The sequence below is a fragment of the Cenococcum geophilum genome (assembly GCF_001692895.1).
Source record: "Cenococcum geophilum 1.58 unplaced genomic scaffold K441scaffold_41, whole genome shotgun sequence".
Lineage (NCBI taxonomy): Eukaryota > Fungi > Ascomycota > Dothideomycetes > Gloniales > Gloniaceae > Cenococcum > Cenococcum geophilum.
This window is the reverse complement of record NW_027137599.1, coordinates 1,390,275-1,411,213: the sequence shown is the minus strand read 5'-3', so window position 1 is coordinate 1,411,213 and position 20,939 is coordinate 1,390,275. Positions and strand designations below refer to the sequence as shown.

General features: G+C 33.9%; 2 protein-coding genes across 2 annotated transcripts; one reads left to right on the top strand and one right to left on the bottom strand.

The window, feature by feature from the left end:
* Nucleotides 1–18,287: 18,287 nt before the first annotated feature.
* K441DRAFT_225259 (purine and uridine phosphorylase) lies at nucleotides 18,288–19,816 on the bottom strand. The gene is made up of 3 exons (XM_067640611.1): nucleotides 19,568–19,816; nucleotides 19,148–19,512; nucleotides 18,288–19,052 (listed from the first exon to the last, which is right to left on the bottom strand). The coding sequence occupies exons 1-3, from the start codon at nucleotides 19,594–19,596 to the stop codon at nucleotides 18,475–18,477; spliced, it is 972 nt and encodes a 323-aa protein (XP_067500643.1). The 5' UTR covers nucleotides 19,597–19,816; the 3' UTR covers nucleotides 18,288–18,474.
* Nucleotides 19,817–20,160: 344 nt separating this feature from the next.
* On the top strand, nucleotides 20,161–20,376 carry K441DRAFT_576174 (uncharacterized protein; the record flags this gene model as incomplete). The annotated part of the gene is made up of 1 exon (XM_067644191.1): nucleotides 20,161–20,376. A coding segment is annotated over one exon (216 nt), but the record flags the coding sequence as incomplete, so codon positions are not given.
* Between the last annotated feature and the right edge of the window lie 563 nt (nucleotides 20,377–20,939).

The window sequence follows — 20,939 nt, the reverse complement described above, 5'->3', positions numbered from 1 at the left end:
GTATATCGCGTACAAGGAGGATTTTATAGGAGTACAGTTGTGTATTTAAGGACCCTTAGTCCCTACCTAGATAGTTTCTTCCTTGTAGTAATTCTTAGAATATAATTAGAGTTAATCTATTAGGCAACTACTCCACCAGTTATTATTACGTTGTTAACTTACTTGCAATACCTATATACCTAGCCCATTAACAAGTCTACCGTAGTCTCTACTATAAGGCTCTATTACATAATTACTACTATAGTTACGGTTTTAATAAGTTAAATAACATGCTACTAAAAGCAGCTACTATAACGCCATTAACGGCGGCAACTACGTTAAGATTAGGTAATAACACTAGTATAGCAGATACTAACTTATAATAACCTATAACAGTAGGACAGTTATAAATAATAGTTAATTAGTTAACGGGAGATAATGCGGCACTTAAAAATAGGATTAATAGGATAGGAGCAGTAAAGGTTAAGTTACTATCAATTAAAAGATTTTTAGGAGAAAGATTAAAGCTTAAAGGATTCCTTACACAAATATATTTTAAGGTTGCGTAAGAAGGAGCAAAGCTGGCAATAATTATAGATTAAGTAGCATATATAGGATTGTTCTTATTAGGAAGGGCACTTAAGTAGTTTAAGCCTTACCTTACCAAGATATAAGTAAATGGAATAATAATAACAAACCAGGAAGTACGGTTTATATTTTTAAGCTAGAATGGATTTATAGAACGACTTATATAAATATTTAGGGACCCAAAAGCAATAACTATAGTGGAAAGAAAGCTTTAGGACCTAATATAACGAACTTTAGCAATTAAGTATATAATATAATTCTAAATGCTAGCTATATAACTTAAATGGAACAATAAGGTGCTTATAGCATAGTATAAATAGGGATTTAAGGCTAAAGTCTAGAACGTAATTATTCTAATAGAAGATGCGGATACCCTAAGGGAATTAATAAATTAAGCGATTAAGATTAATAATAGGATCTTCTAAAGGGAATAGGCTAAGAAAGGCTAGGATAGAGTTTTATAGTTATATAAGATATAAAGTACGCAATAACCTAAGCTAAATTAGAAACTATAGTATAGCGCAAAGCTAATAAACCTAAGTGGTACTAGAGAAACCTATAAGAGATAGAGTAAGAAATTATAGAAACCTAGAGGTTAAGGATTAAGTAATTATAGGACTAAGGAGTATAGGCTAAACTAAGGATCTTAGTAGCAGAAGACATTTAAGCGAACTCTATAACAAAAACAATAGTTTAAAGACAGAGCTTATATAAATTACGGAAAATAGGGTTATTTTAATAGAGACTATAGAAGTAGTTAGAGTTATTACGTAGTAAAGGGAACTAAATTAGTAGTATGTAACACATATATATAAAGGAATAATAGTACGCTGCGAGGAATAAAAGAATATTTAATTAGAAGCTTTACGTTTTATTATAATAATGTATACTAAATTTATAAAGACGCTAAGTATAGTATAAGCTATTGGCCATAAGAGCTAGAGTTAAGAGGACTTAAAAAAACTAAAGAGTTAGATAAAAAATAAGATCAACTCTATAAGCTGGATTAAGATATTATAGTAACATATAGATAAAGATTAGCAACAATAATAATAGAATTAGAGTATTTATTAATTAATAGCAATAAGGATAGTAAAGGAACTAACTAGGGGTATCTAAACCTTAATAACATAATAGAAGTAGAGACTAAGACCACTATAGAGTAAGGTTTAGTAACGGGCATTATAACACCGTTAGATACGGCATCTATCGCTTTATAAGACAAAAGGAGTAATATTTAGAGATAATTAAGTAAGCAGATAACTGCTAGTGCTAGCTTACTACTTAATAAAGGCAAAAGGCCAAAGGCTTAAGATTCTTAAGATAAGATAAGAGACGACTAAGATTCTTAAAAAGAGATAAGGCATACTTAAGAACCTACAACGGACGAAAACCAATAGAGTAGAGCAGTAGCTTAGTTTAAGAATATATAAATAAGCTCGGGATAAGTGTTCCTAACAGCATAAAACTCTTAAGATAAGATAAGTAAAATTTAGGACTTTTAAGACGAGATAAGGACACTAGTAAAGCCTAGTTAGACTAAGGCTAGAGCTAAGCTTAAGTTAAAAGTAAGCTTAGGATTAAAGAATCTAAGGGATTAAGAATTTAGAGTATAAATTAGGATACCTATAAGTAAGAGGCAAGGAGCTTCATTATAGATTAGGGAATCTATAATATAAATAGTAGTTAGACTAGGAGACAGATATATAAACCTAAAGGACTTACTAGTTAAACAAGATATTTAGACTAAAGATTAAGAGTTTAATACTAAGATTAAGAAGTAAGAAAACTTTAAAAATCTACTTATAAGACGCAAAAAGAAAGAAACTATAGAGGAGTTTAGAGCGAGAATTACCTTATAGCAGGAGTAGAAACTAAATAAGAGATCTAGTATATTAGGACGTATAAAGGACAGAGCACCTATATAAAGAATTACTAATAGGCTAAGAGCAGGCATACTAAGAGCTAAGTGGCTTACTAAACTAGAAAGTAAAGAAGATTTAGGGATTCCTACTAGATTTAAAGAACGATATATAAAAGGCTGTTACGATATAGTAATAAGAAGATACTTCCTTATAAATAAGCCGTATATACTCTAGCAGCTATACTAAAAGTGGTATAGATAGCGATATAATAACAAGTAGGAAGATTTCTATATATAGTTAGACGAAAAAGTTATTTAAGACTACCTAATTACGGAAAAAGCAATAAACTATATTAAGGGAGCATTAATTATAATATTAAAGGATCTAGAGGAACAATTAGAGGATTAAAAAAGTAAGAGACGCGTCTTAGTACCTATAAATAAAGTCACGACGTTTAGATCAGCATAATAAAGGTTTAAGCTTAAGGATAAAGACGAGCTAAGAGTTAACCTAAAGCACTTAGCACACTATACGCTATTATGGATTGCATATATAGATAATATATATAAAATACACAAGAATCTAAAAGAAAAGAATCGGAAATACCCTATAAGGATATACTGGATAATAGATAAATAATAGTATAGGAATACCAAGTATATGCATAAATAGCATCCAGCAGAAGTCTAAAAGGAAGGAGATTTAATACTTTAACTAGGAAGATTCCTTACGGAAGAATGCTTAGATAGACAATAATAGTAGGAATATTTAGAAAATACCTATCTATAGTATATTAAAGATAAAAAGTAAACTAGGTATTGGCTAAAGAGTAAGCCAAGTATAATAGGATTAAGCAGCTAATAGTTAGGAAAAGTAGAGGCCTATAAAACCAGAGGGAGCTAGTAATAGAGCCTTAGACCCTTAAAGAAATTTAAGGATAATACTTAAATCTAAGAATTAAATAGCAAGATTAACAGTTTAAAGTATTAGTAGATAGTAGAGCAATAAGAAACCATATCTTACTAGCAACAGTTAAAAGGATAGGGATACTATATAGGTAAAAAGCGCACCCTTACCTATTAGTAACAATTTTAGGAGATCTAATAGCCTATAGAGGAGGCATTATTAATCTTAAAATAGAACTAATTTAAATAACTATTAAAGGAAGATAAATTAAGATGTCTTTTAATATATTACCATTAGGGAATAATAAGGCAGTACTAGGAATGCCTTAGTTATAGAAATATAATCTAAAGATTAATTAGGTTATAGGTTAGGTTAATATTAGAGATATATAATAACGCAAAATGCGATAATAAACTAAGTTAGTATAGTACTAAGTTAGAGCAACATATAAGGAAACCAATTAAGGATTAAGTTATATACTAAAAAGATACTATAAATATAGCAAGAAGCTATAGTTACTAAAAAGTGAAAAGCTGTTAGATTATATAGTATGGGACTATAAGATAAAGTTAGAATTAGAAATAAGTTTAAGGTTCTACCTAATTTATAAGTTAACAGAAAAAGAGTTATAAGCACTTAAGGAGTTTGTCTAGGAAAATCTTTAAAAAGGATACATTAGACCATTACAATTATTAGTAGAATATCCAGTACTATTTATACCAAAGAAGAATAGAAAACTTAGGCTATATATTAACTATAGATAGTTAAACAGTATTACCAGAAAGGATAGGTATCCTTTACCCTTAATTAGCGAAATCTAAGATAGGATCGGTAATGCGTAAATCTTTATGAAGATAGATCTAAGATAGGTATACTATTAGATTAGAATTAAGGAAGGTAACAAATAGAAGGCAGCCTTTAGGTTAAAGAAAGGACTATATAAACCATTAGTTATACAATTTGGGCTTATAAACATATTAGCAACGTTTTAAAAACGCATTAATAATATATTAAGAGAATATTTAGATGAATTTATTATAGTATACCTTAATAATATTATTATCTACTTAATAAGTAAGAAAGAATATAAAGAACACATTAAATGGGTCTTAAAGAAACTATAAGAAGAATAAATGCTAGTAGTAATTAAGAAATGCGAGTTTTTTACTAAGAAAACCGATTTTATTAGATTTATTATTAAACTAAGCCAACTTAGCATAGATCTAAAGAAGATTAAGGCTATAGTAAATTGGTAAGAACTAGAGAATATAACACAGTTAAGGTTATTTCTAGGATTCTGCAATTACTATAGAAGGTTTATAGCTTAATAGTTAAAGGATATTAAGCTACTTATAAGATTAATAAAGAAGGAAGAACTATAGGTATAGAAAGAGGAACAAAAGGAACTATTTAAGAAGATTAAATAGTTGTTTACCTAAGAACTAGTTTTTAAAATCTATTAACCGTAGTTAGAGACAGTGGTCGAAACAGATACATTAGACTATGCACTAGGAGCGTGCTTGCTATAGAAATATTAAAATAGATAGCACCTAGTGGCATACTATAGTTAAAAGATAACACTACTAGAACTAAACTATAACATCTATAACAAGGAGTTATTAGATATAGTTATAGTATTAAAGAAATAAAGATTATTCTTATAAGGCATAGAAAAACTATTTATAGTAAAAACGGATTATAAGAACCTAATAGGGTTCCTAATAATAAAAGAACTTAATTATAGATAGGTTAGATAGGCAAAGATACTCGCGGAATACTATTTTAAGATTTAGTATACTAAAGGTATAGAAAACGCACGAGCAGATGCTTTAAGTAGAAAGGCTAAACTATAAAATAATAAAAAGCCATTAGGGGCTTTATTGCGAAAAGACACAGACGGATTAATTAGGTATAATTATCCAAAAATCGCAGCAATATAAGAGGAAAAGATCTATAAATTACTAGAGAGTAATTAGATATAAAAAATCCTAGACGCATAAATAGAGGATCTAAACTTAGAGTAGTACGAGAATTAGGAAGCAACGTATATACTAAGGACTATTACAAAAAAGTTTATTAAGTTATTTTATAAAGGACTAACTTAAGGACATAATAGAGCTATAGGCTTAGTGTTAAGACTTTAAGAAGAGTATATTATTAATAGAATCTAGAAACTAGTAAGGTAAGTTATAAAGGAATATCTAAATTGCTAAAGGAATAAACTAATAAGGTATAAGCTATATAAAGAGCTATAACCAGTTAAAATACCAAAGAGACTATAAAAGGTTATATTATAGGACTTTATTATTAAGTTATTAAAGTTAAGAGACCCTATTACCAAATAAGATTATAACGCGATCTTAGTAATAATAGATAAGCTTATAAAGTAGGGGTACTTTATAGCATGCATAGAGGAAATATTAGTAGAAGATATCGCTAGAATCTATATTAAAGAAGTATTTATAAGATATAGAGCACTAAGCAAAATTATATCAGATAGAGATTTAAGATTTATAGTAGTATTCTGGGAAGTGTTTTTAGTAGAGTAAGGAGTTTAAGTAGTAACTTCCACCGCATATTATCTATAGATAGATAGTTAAACGGAAAGATTAAACTAAACACTAGAATAGTATCTAAAATATTATATTAATTATNTATAAAACAATTAGGTATCGCTATTACCAGTTATATAGTTTATATACAATGCAACACTATAAGAAGGAATAGGTATATTACTATTTAAGGCAAATTACGGATATAAACTAAGGACTTTATTATTGCTACGTTAAGTAAAGAAAATAAATAGCACAGCTAAGTAAAGAATAAAGGATTTAATAAATCTTTATATAGACCTTACGGAAATAGCTAAGGTGGTATAGCAAAGAATGAAAAAGTACTACGATACTAAGAGATCTGAGGGACTAAATCTTAAGGAGGGAGATAAAGTATGGCTACTATATAAAAATTTTAAAAGTTAACGACTAAGTAAGAAGTTAGACTACGTTAGACTAGGACCTTTTAAAATTACGTAGAAAATTTTATCGGTTACATTTAAGTTAAACCTACTAGCTAGGATAAAGATCTACCCTATATAGCACATTATAATACTAGAGCCAGTATATAGGAATATTAAGCCACTAATTTATAAAGCAGACACGTATAGAGAATAAGAAAAAGACAAATAGTAAGTTTTAAGAGTTGTTAGTTATAAAGACGTAGATAATAAAATATAGTATAAAGTAAAGTGGATAGGCTATAACGAGACTATCTAGAAACTACTAGAAAACCTAAAGAACGCTATAGGAAAGGTATAGGAGTATTAGAAGAAAAAAGGTTAGGCAATATTAATAAAGAAGAGTTACTAAAGAATAAGTCACCTAAGGGGGACCTAGAAAGAGCGACTGCTAAACTACTTAGAGTTATTTCCTTCTCTATTAAAAGAAAGTCCGTTCTTTTATTACTAAGTTCCTATAGACCTTATTCTATAAGTTTCCACTTTTTTAAATAAACCTTCTTACGTACTTTCTTAAGACAAAGTAAATGGGCAAACGCCGTAATATAAGCATTTAGAGCCTTCTGTTCCATATCCTAGGAACGCTTAAGTTTAGTAAGGGCCTACGCTAGGTCACTATTAAGCTTTATAGCAGTAGATTAAATATAAGACCCTATAATAAATTACTTAGGGAACTTAGAAACTATTAAGAGCTATAGGACGCGCATACTTAGCATTAGAAGAAGAGCGAACATCATAAGACGATTAAACGTTTACTTTAATGCACTCTAAATAAGAGAAGGGTTGCTAAGATAAAGGACTCGCTAACATAACGTAAACTAACCCCTTTTTCGCATAATAAGAATACGGAGATAGCATTATTTCACTAAGCGATAATATTACAGCAATAGTACGAGCACAACGTTGCGCGTATAAAGAAGAAGAGGCTTTAGGCATTATAAGTAACAATATTAACTAAATTAATTAAACAGATATTATACCTTTAATAAATAACTTAGAGATATTAGGTATCTTTAAGGACGAAAATAGAGAGGAGGGAGATAGTGTTACGGACGCTTTAAGTATAATATTATAACTACTTAGAAAAGAGTTAGAAGAAGCTAGTTAGTTAATATAAGTACGGTCTAGGATGGAACCTATAGAACTATATAATAAGAAATAGTAACTAAGGTTATATAAGGTGCTATATAAGGAACGCAAGGAATAAAGGGAACTTATATACCTTATATATAATATATACATCGCGTATAAGGAGGATTTTATAGGAGTACAGTTATATATTTAAGGACCCTTAATTCCTACCTAGATAGTTCCTTTCTTATAGTAATTCTCAGAATATAATTAGACTTAATCTGTTGGGCAACCACTCTACCAGTTATTATTACGTTATTAACTTACTTGCAATACCTACATACCTAGCCCATTAACGAGTTTACCGTAGTCTCTACTATAAGGCTCCGTTACAATCTAAGCCTAGTTTTAACGCGTATAATATACAATTATTAAGCATAGTATTCTTAATAATAATATTTATAATTTTAATAAAACTAGCTTTTAAATAGGAGTAATTTTAATAGTAAAGGTTATTATAGGAGTAGATAGAGCTAGGAGACCTAGGATAACGCAGCTAGGTAACTATAAATAGGTTATAGTAATTAAGGCTATTTATACGCGAGGGTTTATAATCCTAGCACTTATTATTTGTTATGACCTTGCGCTACCTATACGGTAGGTATAGGCTAGAGAGCTTATAAGGCATTCCAACCGGCAGTCTGTCCAGTCGCGAGACACTACTGCTATCTTTTTAGTTTGTATAGCCGAGTGGGTTAGGCTTAGGCATGACATTATTTTTAAGGCTGTAATATACTAGGCAACTTAGTATAAGAATAGGATAATACCACCAGATTAGGTAATTAGCGTTAGTAAAAATAGCTAGACAACTAATAAAATAGGCCTATAGTGGCTATAGCACTTTAATAAGTATATAAAGGATTATATAATTAGTCACTACTAGCTCCTAATACTTAATAGCTATATTAGTTATATATTACCTAAATTTCAAACTAGGATTAAACCAATATCTTATTAAACGGATTAATATATTAATAAGCTAATAATCGATCCGTTTAATCCGTTCAACCTAATTGTTCTAATTTTGCTATTATTACAGCTACTATTACAGAGGCTATCGTAATTACTTAAATAGGTATAGTAGTATAGGGTATTATCTACCATCTAGTTATCTGACGCCTACCGCGTCCTATGCTCTGGGTATACTGCACTGGTTCTAGTCCAAACTCTTATCAACTCACTTTAAATTTCAACCCTTAACCAGTCCCTCTCCGGCAAGTAGACTCGATATAGTCTGTAATACGTGTTAAGCAGAATATATCTACTAAGAATAGATCCTAGTCGTTCTACCTCGTTCTAGGGTTGCTATACTCCTTCCAGTTATAAGCCTAGAAAAGCTTTGCGTAGGCTGTAAGATGGTTACTGTTAGCATATCCTCGCGGCTTCTTTTCTCTTAGTAGTCGGAGTTCTTCTATTAAGTAGCCATAGACGTACTGCGTAGGGTTAGTATTCTGTTTCTAGATAGGGCGGCTTTACGCTAATATTTGTAATACTCTCAGTGATATCTCTGGGTATTACTTTATATTTCCGTTTCCATACTACTGTGAATTAATTCCAATAGCTTTAAATAGTCTCTACACATGCTTCTAACTTCTTCGTGCCGTTAATACTAACTGCTAAGAGGTAGACAAAATGCTTAAGAGCCTCTAAGTTATAGATAGTAGCGCGTGGGCGCTCCTCTCTAACGAAGCTGCGTTAATGATTAGATTGTAAAGATTGCCAAACTACTAAAATGTGTACTGACCGATCCTATTTGTCTAGCTTCTATTGATAAAGCCTAAGTGTCTTATCTTCTAGGTTTTTGACAATCCGCTCTCCATTAACGGAAGGAGGCAGTTCGGTGCCTCGTTTCTCCTTCGCTCGCTAGATAAAATCTTTCTTAGGCTTTGCCATTCCGAGTGAATAGGGGTAGAGAAAGAATGGATATAGAAAACAGAGAGAAGATGGAAGATAGGAGATGGATAAGAGAGGCGGGATGGCGGCGTTACCTTATAGCGTTTGACATTTAGTCAACACCAGAGAACAGCATTGATTTAGAAACTTCGGGCTAGCTTCTGGGGCTATCTTGTATAAATGGCCTGGTTAGTGTGTCTAAGAGTTAGCTATGCTGTTAGCTTCGCTGCCAAGAGGCTGATAATGTAAGCAGTCAGCGAGCTTACAGAGTTGTGATAGTAGGAGCCTTTCGCACGAAAATATAACTCAATATTGACGCTATTTTGGCGTGTATCGCCACAATCTAGGCCTAATTAGGGGGTCAGGTCTGAGGATTGTTAACTATAATATTGACGAGTTTAATATTGACTTTAACGGCCGCTTGTAGTTAGATCTTGATGACTAAGGCTCTTAATTTAATGTCGCCGACTTTGAAGCTTTTAAGGGGTCGTTTAGTTGCACCTCCGTTATGAATATGGAGGCTCTATATTGTAACGGAACCGGAGCTTAAATGTGAAAATGAGGGTGTTGTTCGGTAGATCTGACGCCGTTTAAATATGGAGCTCCTCCATATTGGTAAGCGCGTTAAATTTGTAAGCTATACTATATATAGTAGTTGTAATGAGGTTCTTAGCACCGTTTTAATATGTAGCTTTGAGCTCCCGTTATATATTCTGTTATAATCTGGAGCTCTCGCATACGCGCCTAAGTGACGACTTCTTATAATATGGCGACTCCACACACCCTAATCGCGATACTGCTGTCGCATTTGCAAGCCTTATATAATGTTATTATCTTAACCTTTGTGATCGCGATAGGCTTATTTCCGGGGGGCGTGCGTACTCTGCTATGGCTTGTACGGGAGGTTGGCGAAGGTATAGAAAACGTTAACGGACGAGAGGGCGTTGGTTGAGGAGGAGGTTCCATTACTATACTAAGGCAGGGAGTCGCGATAGAGGCCTAGTAATAGAGGGGGTTACTTGAATCGCTTACCAAAATCAATCACGCATTATGCGAAGCCAAATCTGGAGCCTTATCTGGAGCCTTACTAAACGATTAACTTAATTACAGATTTAACTGAACTACGGTAGTAGCCGCCACTAATTATAAAATGGGCGACGTTAAAATACGCACAGATTAAACAGATTCTGTAACGGAGGTAATTTGCAACTGAACGAACCCTAAAGCTCTTAAAGCTCCTATACCCTAATAATTACCACCTACTTATATACACGCCTTGCCTTTATCTAAAGCCTTGCATAATCGCGCCCACTAAGTGCTTACTCTCAAATTACATCTGCGACGCCTTTGAAGCCTAGATCACGATTACGCCGCACCAAAATCCTATTACACCCCTAGGGTGTGCGAAATCGGAGGTCGATGATAAGGAGCAAAAGGAGGTAGTGGGCGCTGCGATGCATTGGCCTTAGTACACCCTCTTAAGACTCCGTCTATTGTGAGGATATTCGTTAGCTATACTGTTAATGGCTTTAGTGATGTGATAGAGGCTTCGCGGAAGTCGGAATGCTTTATAATTGGAGGTTAATAATAAGGAGCAAAAGGGGGTGGTGGGCGCTGCGATGCATCTGCCTTAGTACACCCTCTTAAGACTCTGTCTATCGTGAAGATATTCGTTGGCTATACTGTTGACGGCTTTGGTGATGTAATAGAGGCTTCGCGGAAGTCGGAATGCTTCGTACTTGGTGATTGTAAAAAGGTAGAGCTAAAGGCCAGGTGGTCGCGATCGCATTAAGTGGTGATTTAGGAGGAGGTGGTTGCGTATATATAAGTTGAATACACCTTATATTTTATTCCTTATTAATATGCCTTCTTCTTAGATTCCTTATGAGCCTCTTGTATACCCTAATTGGTAGCTTCCTACTTAGTCGTTTACTTTAATTAATATAATCCTTGTATATAATGAAGATCCTAAAGCTCCTTGGTCACCTATAGAAGTTATAACTTCTTTAGCACCGATTAACGAGCTGACGCCTATGCCTACGCCTGTGCCTTTGCCCCTACCTGTATAATATCCACCTGGCTTCTTTATTAATCTTATAAGGGAGGACTCTTTAATAAGCAACGCCGGTGATCGCTATTAGGTTAATTAAGCACTAGCTTAAATAGGGAGCCTATTTAGAGGCGGCGGCGTTAAGCATATTAATCTAAGTATTAAGGAAGAGATTGCGATTTGCCTAAGCGATTACTCTCTACTAAGATTTTACTTACTTAGCCCTCCCTCTACTAAACGGGTGTATATTAACCTTATAATTAACAATTTGGAAGCCTTAACTTGTATTTAATTACTCTTCTTTTGGGCTGGCTAATAGGTGTTTAATTGGATTTTAGGGCAAACTAACTATAATATTACCCTCCTTATTAGTAGGATTCTATAAGCCGACTTCCTTGCCCAGTTCCCTTCTTTCCCCTTTATACTTTGTAGAAGTAGTAGTAAGCTAAAGAGTATACCTTCTTAAAGTTATCTAAGTTCGGAAGATGACTTTAAGTTAGTATATATTAAATAAGAGAGTTCTAAGCCTAAGGAGGAGCAGGATGATTATAAGAAGGATCCTAACTATATATTCACCAGAACTATTAATCTTTCCTTTAAGCCACTAGTAACCTAATCCTCCCCTAGGTTACCTCTACGGCTTATTTCTTTTAAAGATACCCTTTTTAATATACCTATAAGCTATATAACCTCTACCGGAGCTCCTACTACACCTATAGTAGGCTCTAGTATACCTGCGATTAAGTGACGTCTCTTATAGGACCTTTCCTTACTATATCCTAAGAGAGTAAATTAGTTAATATTGTAAGCGACACTATAGTAGACCTAACCGCCATTAATGTAGATGCATATGCCCGCTAAAATTAACAATCTATAATGCTCTTATGGTTGCAATTAAGGGCTTTAATAATGGCGCCTCCTTCTTTACTACTAGAAGTAGTATTATAAAATGCTTAAAGCTTTTAAGTGAGCTTTACCCCGGAGGCAGGAGCTCGAGCTTTTACCGCCCCTAGGGGTAAGCCTTTAAGTAATTATAAGAAGCTTATTCTTGCCTAAATCTATATTAATTTAGGGGAGCAATATGGTAAAGGCTAGACGAAGTTCTTTACTATAGTAGTAGGCCAGTTAAGTGCTTAGATAGGTTATAGTTACTCCTCCTAATCTATTACCTTAAATATAAAGACTATAGAGGCTATTTAACGCGCCTAGCTTTATAAAGTAGGATTAGGGACCGAAATATAAAGTAATAATTAGGCGATTGCGATGGATTAGTGGATTAAAATTGTTAATTAATATAAGGAGAGAGCTGCTTAATATTAAGCTGCTATAAATGCGATAAGGAAGAGGCACTCCCTATCTACTACCTAACGTGATCTACTTCGCTAGAGCTTTAGTAAAAAGCGAGTAGCAGATATAGGCCTTATTGAGAGCCTTCCTAAATTATAAGAGTGGCTGGTAGACTCTCTTTATTTAGCTAGTGAGCTACTACCTATACGCAAGAAGCCTTAGCGCTAGAGGCGTAGTAGGTTTGAAAAGGCAGAGACCCTTGTAAGTATTAAAGCTAGTAAGGCATTCGCAACCTATATAGCCTCCCTTTTAGAGCCTAGCAGCAGCTATAGTAGCGAAGGCCTAGAAGGCTTGGGGCCTCTATAGAAAAGGCTTAAAATACTAGAGGATCGTTAGGATCGCCTGCTTAGTATAGTAGAGGAGTTGCTTAAGGAAGTAAGGAAGGCTCCTACCTCTTTTATGCGCCCGACTCTACTACTAATATAAGATCTGCCTCTACGGAGTATTAAATGGAGTCCTTCCGCTGCCTCTTTTGCTACTACAACTTTAGGGCTTTAAGAGTATTGGTAATAAACTCTATAAGTTAAATTTAAGCTATATTTAACTGTAGCGTTAGTGACTTTTTAGGAAGTGTTATAGTAGAGGTATTTTACTAGATTGCGACCGGGGGACTTACTTTTTAATTCTTTCTTCTTCCTAATATTATAAACTTTAATTTTAGTGGTTTTCTTATACAAAAGATAGTTACTTATATATTTAAATTAAATTAAGAGAGAAGAGCTTAAGTGACTACGGTCGTATATAATTAGAGTTAACTTTTGCCTATTATAAAAATCTAATTAAAGCTAAATATTAACCAAAAGTAATTTATAATTTATGCCACCTTTAGAATATATATATTAGGTATATATTAAGTAGCTCTAACACTTAGAATAGGAAAAAATAAAGGTGGTAGAAAAAAAGTAGAAGATTTCCTATTTCTTATCGGGCAGCTAAAGGTACTCCTGGATCGTTGGTAGAGCAATCTAATACTAGCTATTTACTACTGTACGTTTCCTTATACATATATAGTAATTAGTAAGTAGAATTATAACCTTAAATATAGCTGTAACGGGCTGGAGGCCTTGCTTAAGGCCGGCTGTATAAGCGTTTAAAGACTAGAGATTTTGCGACAGTCTAAAGAGGTGCTCTACTGACATTCGTATACGAGAGAGCTCCTTATTTATATACTGCTTATCAGTAGTAATTAAGGACTTGCCTGGATAAGGGCCAAAGATATATGCGAGTGATTTATAGGCTTAATCGCTATATAAAAAGTAAGGATGGCAATCCTTAAAGATCTAGAGTATATACGCGTTAGTTTTAATAAAATACGCAGCATTATGCATATAGCTATTTTATTAATTTTATACTAAAAATTAACTACTTATGCATATACGCAATACCGCGTATTATATATAATCTTCCATATAATTTCTGGGCAGAACTTACCTTATTAAGTCTTATTTTAAGGCTAGAGTCGGTAACTATATAGAAGTCATTAACCTTACCTTTATACGGCCCTTATAAGGCTACGCATATACCATCTATAGCTACAATAGCTTGGTACTTAAAGCCGTGCTGGTGCTTATGGCCAGAGTAGAATGCTTACTAATTATAATTAGGCCTATAGAAGCCTCTAAAAGTCCCATCTATAAAGCCCCAAATCGCCTCCTCTTCTGTAGTGTAGGGCGTAAGCGCTTAAGTGTATTGTTAAATGCGATTGTATGTAAGCATAGGGTGCTACTGTAGAAGCTTTTGGAAGCGCTCTGCGAGGAAAGCAATTATGTTATTAAATATAAGAGAGAGCCAAGTAGAAGATCGCCTAAAAAACAGCTCCATATCGGCAAGTCACGTAGGAAAGGTAAGGCGGTAGAGGACTACGCAGAGAGCAGTTATAGGATAAGGGCGACGGCGCTTACGGTAGACATATAAGTAGAGGTTAAAAAGGTTTACAAGAAGCTTAATTTTAGCCTTTGAGAATCTATATATAAAGTAAGTAGGTAGTAAGTAGTAGGTAGGCGGCGTAGTGTTGATGTTTACCTGAATTTTAATATAACGCGACTATTATCTATTTTATCCAAATTAAATTCGAATGCTTTGTAAGGCAAACTTCTTATATAAGGACGCCGGAAAATAGCAGAATATTATCGTCTACGTCGCCCCCGTTGAAGCGCATGATATTGGCCATATAGAAGGACTATTTGGTGGTTGATTGTATGCATATTGATCTGTAGGGAAGGGTGTTTTGATGATCTTAATATTGGTGGTAAATTCAAAAATCACCTGTTTACCTTGTTTGATTGCTTACTAAGCCTCCTTTTTGGTTGATGTGGCTCGTCAATCTCTAGCGTTAATTTAGTGCGAAAGGCCCCTAGTCAGTTAGCTATAAAACTGCAGCTAGCTGGCAGCTCGCTGTCTTGGCGGTAAGATTTAGTAGTAAGTTAAAGCTTTTATTAGAAGTTAAGGATATATAGACCTTTAGCTAAGATCTAGTTAAGCTTACTAGTAAATATAAATACTAAGTTATTAATAAGCGGTTACTATTAGGTAAAGCTCCTATATTACTAATATAAAAGTATAAAGTAATCCTTTTTTAATACGGTCTTTTAGGTAAAAAGAGGCTCTAGCTTAAACACTACGCGCTTTACTTATAATTAGTAGTAATAATTATATTAATAGCTATATAAAATTAAAGTATAACCTTATTATTAACTCTAAAAGTTATAGTAGTTATAAACGCTAGCCGTTTTAGATAGCTAGCTATATTTAGGTCTATATTAATTAAATAATTCTATAAGATATTACCTTCCGTTAAGCTATAAGTCCTTTTATACGCGCTCTACTAATATTTAACCGTCTTTAGATCTAGGACTATACTATAAAGGCGCCTATATTACTAAGCAATTAGATTAAAACTATATTTAAATAGCAATATATTAATAATAAAGACCTCCTTCTTACTTAGTAAAATTAATCTTATCTATAATATCTAGATATCCATGAATAGAATATTACTACTTAGTATTGTAGCTTATTTTATTAATAAAATTAAAAGGCTTTAATTAGTACTTTTAGGCCTTTTATAACTATAAGGATTATACTTTACTAAAAATATATTAACGGCCCTAGTACTAATAATTTAAAAGTATTAATTTAATTATAAGCTTAGCCTCTTAATAGCTAATAATACTAGTAATAATAATAAGCTCTATAACTACCTTTTATAAAGCCTCTTAGTAGCTAAAAAGGAGTAGCTTAAGTGCATTAGCTATATTATTAACCTTAAGCTTAAAGAAAGTCCGTTAATATTAGCTATAATCTATTATAGGACGCGTTTACTAATAAAAATTAGTAGTAACTAAAGTAGCTTATTAAAATCTTAAAGCCTTTTATATAAGCTACTAAGCGTATAAAAGGCAACACTAATATTCCTAGTGGTAACGACTTATATAACGCTTTATAGAAATTAATTACTAATATAAAGCCTTAAAAATAAGTATAACATCTTATTTAAATTGGGCGTTAATATAGCTATTAAAAAGATTAATAAATATTTTAATAAAATAAAGGCTAAGAGCCCTTACTATTTTACTATAGTAATCCTCTATCAATTTTCTAAACGCGCCTACTTTTACTAAGTAGAAATAGTAACCCTAGTAATAGAAGTACGCCAGGCGGTATATAGAGACTTTATTTAATAGCTATATTAATAAGTAAGTAAATAAGGAAGATAAGGAACTAGCTAAGCAATAATATAAAAAGGCTTCTTATAAATCTAATAATAATTTAAATAATAAATATACAGTTCTTAGTTATAGATAGGAGTTTTACTTCCTTAAAGTATAATTAAAAGCGTATTAAGCTTACTAATAAGCTTAACCGCTACTATAATNTAGGCTTTAAGTCTATTNANATTAATTNTAATAATAGTAATAAGCNGAATATTATTATTTCTAATCCTCTTAACTAGTAGCTTAAAATTAGTTAAATTCTTTATCTAATACTTACTAAAATTACTCTTAATATATTCTCTATACTAGTAATAAACTCTCTATATATAACNGAGNCTTTAATTAANATAAAAGAATTATTATTANTAAGTATAGTANATTATTAGCCGATATAATTAAAGTAGATTAATATTAGAAGTAGTAATTAATTAAAGGCCTTTTATTAAGTAGTTTAATTAACTATATTCACTCTAATAGAGCTTTAACTATATCCTAGTTAATAAGTTTAAATATTAATCTTATTAGCTATAAGCTAACTATAGAGGTAAAAAGGCTAGCTTAGTAAAATATATTTAATAGAGCTTTATATTTAATTAAATTTAATATAAAAATAGAGCCTTTAGAGCCTTTACTACCAACTATTTTACCAATTTTTTAAAGCTTTTTTAGGTATATAGGATGAATTTAGCTATATTTAAATACTATATTAGGTAAATTAGAGTCGAATTTTAATTAAGTAATATTAATATTTATATATAGAGAGGTATTGCTAAAATCCGCAATAAAATACTAAGTCTATACTACTTTCCTAATTGGGACAGCTAGCTGGCAGCTTCACAGTCAGCGTACGTTATCCGACAGCTAGCGGACAGCGAGCGATCCAATTGACGCAGTCAGTCAGCTATTTTTCTCAAGATCGCAGCTAAGCTGACTGTTGGACACACTGGGCCCGGTTCTGGGACATCTCATCGAAAAGCCCAGTTCTGGGTCACCCCCTTCACAATGTGGCCCATTTCTGGGCTTCATTGCCAGCGCACCCCTGGAGTTGTCTCTCGCGTAGAGTTGACAGAAAACCATAACAGGATTTTCTATAATTGGGCTGGCTAACGGAGTTAGGATAGAAAGGTGAGTTGAAAGTGAGGACCTTGAGCTGTGGCGGTGCAAACTGATTATTTTTTGCAGCGGGTGAGCCGAAGTTGAGCCGGGCGTTATGTTGCTTACAAACTGGGGATACGGCGCTAATCAAAAGAGGAAGTGGGAGGAGGTCGGTTGGTCGATGATATACGCGGATTATTCTACCAACATGGCTTATGAAACTGATGGCGTCACCTTGCAACAGACATTCTTTCCCGTATTCTATGCCTTGCCGCTAGATAACATTACATGTTATTTCAACTAAAGACCAGAGCAACATCAACCAGCCCAACTCATCCCCATTATCACCACACTTCGTGTTGAGATATGCAAACCATGATCTGCAATACGCAACCCCTCCTCGCGGAACGTCACTTGATTGCCACCATGAATAATCTGTACCATGCACACCCTCCCAAGAAGAGCCTCGATGGTCTGGGGGATTTATACCGAAATCCCGTAGCATACCAATCCCATCCCGATACCAGTCCCATTGCCAACCTCCAAAGTGGCGATGCGACATGGCTAGGATAACATGTTGTCGACAGCGATCTACCAAAGTGGATCTATCGGAGGGTGACAACGCAACTACACTCTCGGCTGACACATAGCCAAGTCTTGTCCCGACGAGACTGGGCTGGTTCTGTGCTACACTAGTTAGCAACACCTAAACTATGGATAAATCTACTCACAAAGCAAGTTAACCAATTTACTATTCTCTGCTTTCAGTCGATCAATCTCATGTTGAGAAGCAACAGAGTATCCCGATTTTCCGTCGCAATCACTATTCAACGCTCCCGATCCGGACGAACTAATATACTCCGCCGTACGTGGCGCCGTTTTAACTGCCTTTGGCTAAATTACTCTTAGGAGGTCTTTCGCATAGGCCGCAGCCACAACAGCTGAATAAGGTTGCCAGATTTTGTTTTTGTGGTTATCCGAGTAGTCGCAAATGCCTCTGATAATGATACATGGGAAGCTATCCATGAGGCCTGCAGCCTCCATCTCAAAGCAGGATACATTCCACGCATCGCGCAACTCGTCTCGATGTTGAGCAGACCTCATGACCGCATTTCCAGAGGCGATAATACCGTAATGAACTTCAGGATCGTCTGATTCTCGGTCAAGTCGTTTCTCGGTTAGCTGGACATCGCAGGCTGAACAGTCTCCTCCATCAAAATGACGATAATCGGCTTTAAACAGCAAATCCTGATCTCGGCCTGGAAATCGATAGGCCTTAAAGGCAGGTAAGATATTAGATTTCTCAGCGACTTCGCGGATGTAATGCTTCATTTCGCCCTCCCCAAAGTCATGGTCAGATTGTAGCAACTGAATTGCCTGTAGTAATATCTTGGGAGGCTTATTGAGATGCGATTCAATTTCAAATTTCCTACTATCTCTCCATTTGCCCATGTCGTATTGAAGAACACCACCTAAGTTTTTATTAGTAAATAACACTTCCATTTAGCGGAAAACCAAAACTAGATTCACTACATGAGAGTCGTAAAATTTGGGCCTAATGCCATACCGTTCTTTCCTTTAGGGTCACTGACAACGACGTCTCCAAGACGAATGTTTTGTCTGGGATCCTGAGGATGAGGTGGCCTTGGAACGCCACCTCCGACGCCAACCATTAATCCAAATCGAATATTGGGAAATGTCCAAAGCAAATTGGATACCGTTTGGGTGATAGTATTTGTACCATACGTGCCTAGTCCAGGGAAAACAGTAACAACATTATGTTTTCCCATCTGGCCAAGAAGATAGCTGTTGTCGTCTTTTCTATCTGACTCTAGTTGTTCGTGTTCCTCATCTAGCATTGCCCTCGACGCGTTTAGCTCGGAGTGGAGGACGCACACCCATCCTACGGTGTAGGCATCATGTGTGAGTTTCCTGATTTACGAGACAATGAGCAGCCATTATGGTAATGCGACAACACAAGGGATACCTCTTTTGCTTCTTTATAGATCCCTCCATTACTGAGGTTACGATATAAAGTATCCTACCGCCTTCCGAGCGCCAGGGTGAGGTGGTCAGGCAGTCTTGGCGTGACAAAGTGGATAATGGTGGGCTGTTTTATCTCATAAATCAGACCCCAGTGGACCGTTGGTATTCGAGGCTTGCTGATCGCAGGGTGGTTTTGGATAAATCTTATCGCGATAAGTCTTGGCATACCCCAAATAAATTTTCAGTCGCCTTCTTCTTCTTTATTATCGTATAAATATGGCTTCAGAAGTGAAATCAGAAGCTCTTAACTCTATTAATACCTCTAAATTAAAAAATATAAGAGGTCGCTTAGCTCTTTTAATATAGGAGTATACCCGTCCACTAGGCAGTAATAAGCCTATACAAAATAAAAAAGCCCGTCTTTTATTCTATTATAAACACTATACGGAGTTATACGCTGTATAGTTAACTTCTAACTTCCAAAACTACTTGGTGTTAAAGTATAGTATTACAGTTAAGCCTAAAACTAGTTATATAAAAGAAGTAATACGGGATTAATTAAAAGACCTTTATTTTAAAGCGTTATTTTAAAACAAGACAAAAGAGCTAAATTTAGAAGTACTCCGAGCGGTCCTAAATAAGGAAGTTATTAATAAGGCCCTTATTATATTAATTATCGTACAAAACTTACTATTTCGGATAGTTAAGTGGCTAGAGTTCCATATTCTTCTACAGTTAATTAATCCTAAAGTAGACGGCTATATAACTATAGCCTATTTAGCAGTTAGTAAAAAGATCTATAACTTATAGCTATCGCAAAAGGATATTGTATAAAAGAGGCTGCAGTCTACACTAATAAGTATTTATCTCTCTATTAATATCTAGACCTCTTTAAATAATTACCTTCTCCTCGCGATTTATGGCCATTTTATTAATAGCTAGGAAAAGCTTATAAACACTCTTCTTGGCCTTTATATGGTAGCCTCTTATAGCGGGGACGAGTAATAAAATACTCTCCTTCTAGTGCTTAAGGACTATAGGATTATATAAAAGCTAGGCACCGTTATATCTAATAACCATACTATAAATAATAAGCTTTATTATATAATAAGCGACTAGCTTCTTTAGGAAGAAGAAATTAAATTAAATCCTATTTACTAACGGATCCGCTATTAGGGCTATATTCTTAACCTTACCGTATAGGCTTTCCTCTTTAAAAGATTAATTAGCCTTAATAATATTAAGTCGTATAAAGAAGGAAAAGAGTTAGATCTAAAAGAGGAGAAAGAGAAGAGTAATATATTTTAAAAACTTAGCGCACTTAGAAAGCTTTATAACATTACTATATACACCTATAGCTTAGCTAGTTATAT

What these genes read in the sequence shown, in the direction of transcription:
- K441DRAFT_225259 (XM_067640611.1), bottom strand. Translation starts at nt 19,596, where the DNA reads ATGGAGGGATCTATAAAGAAGCAAAAGAG. An exon ending in TCTATAAAGAAGCAAAAGAG is followed by an intron (nt 19,513 to 19,567) that starts GTATCCCTTGTG and finishes CTCGTAAATCAG; the next exon opens with GAAACTCACACATGATGCCT. An exon ending in TGACCCTAAAGGAAAGAACG is followed by an intron (nt 19,053 to 19,147) that starts GTATGGCATTAG and finishes ATAAAAACTTAG; the next exon opens with GTGGTGTTCTTCAATACGAC.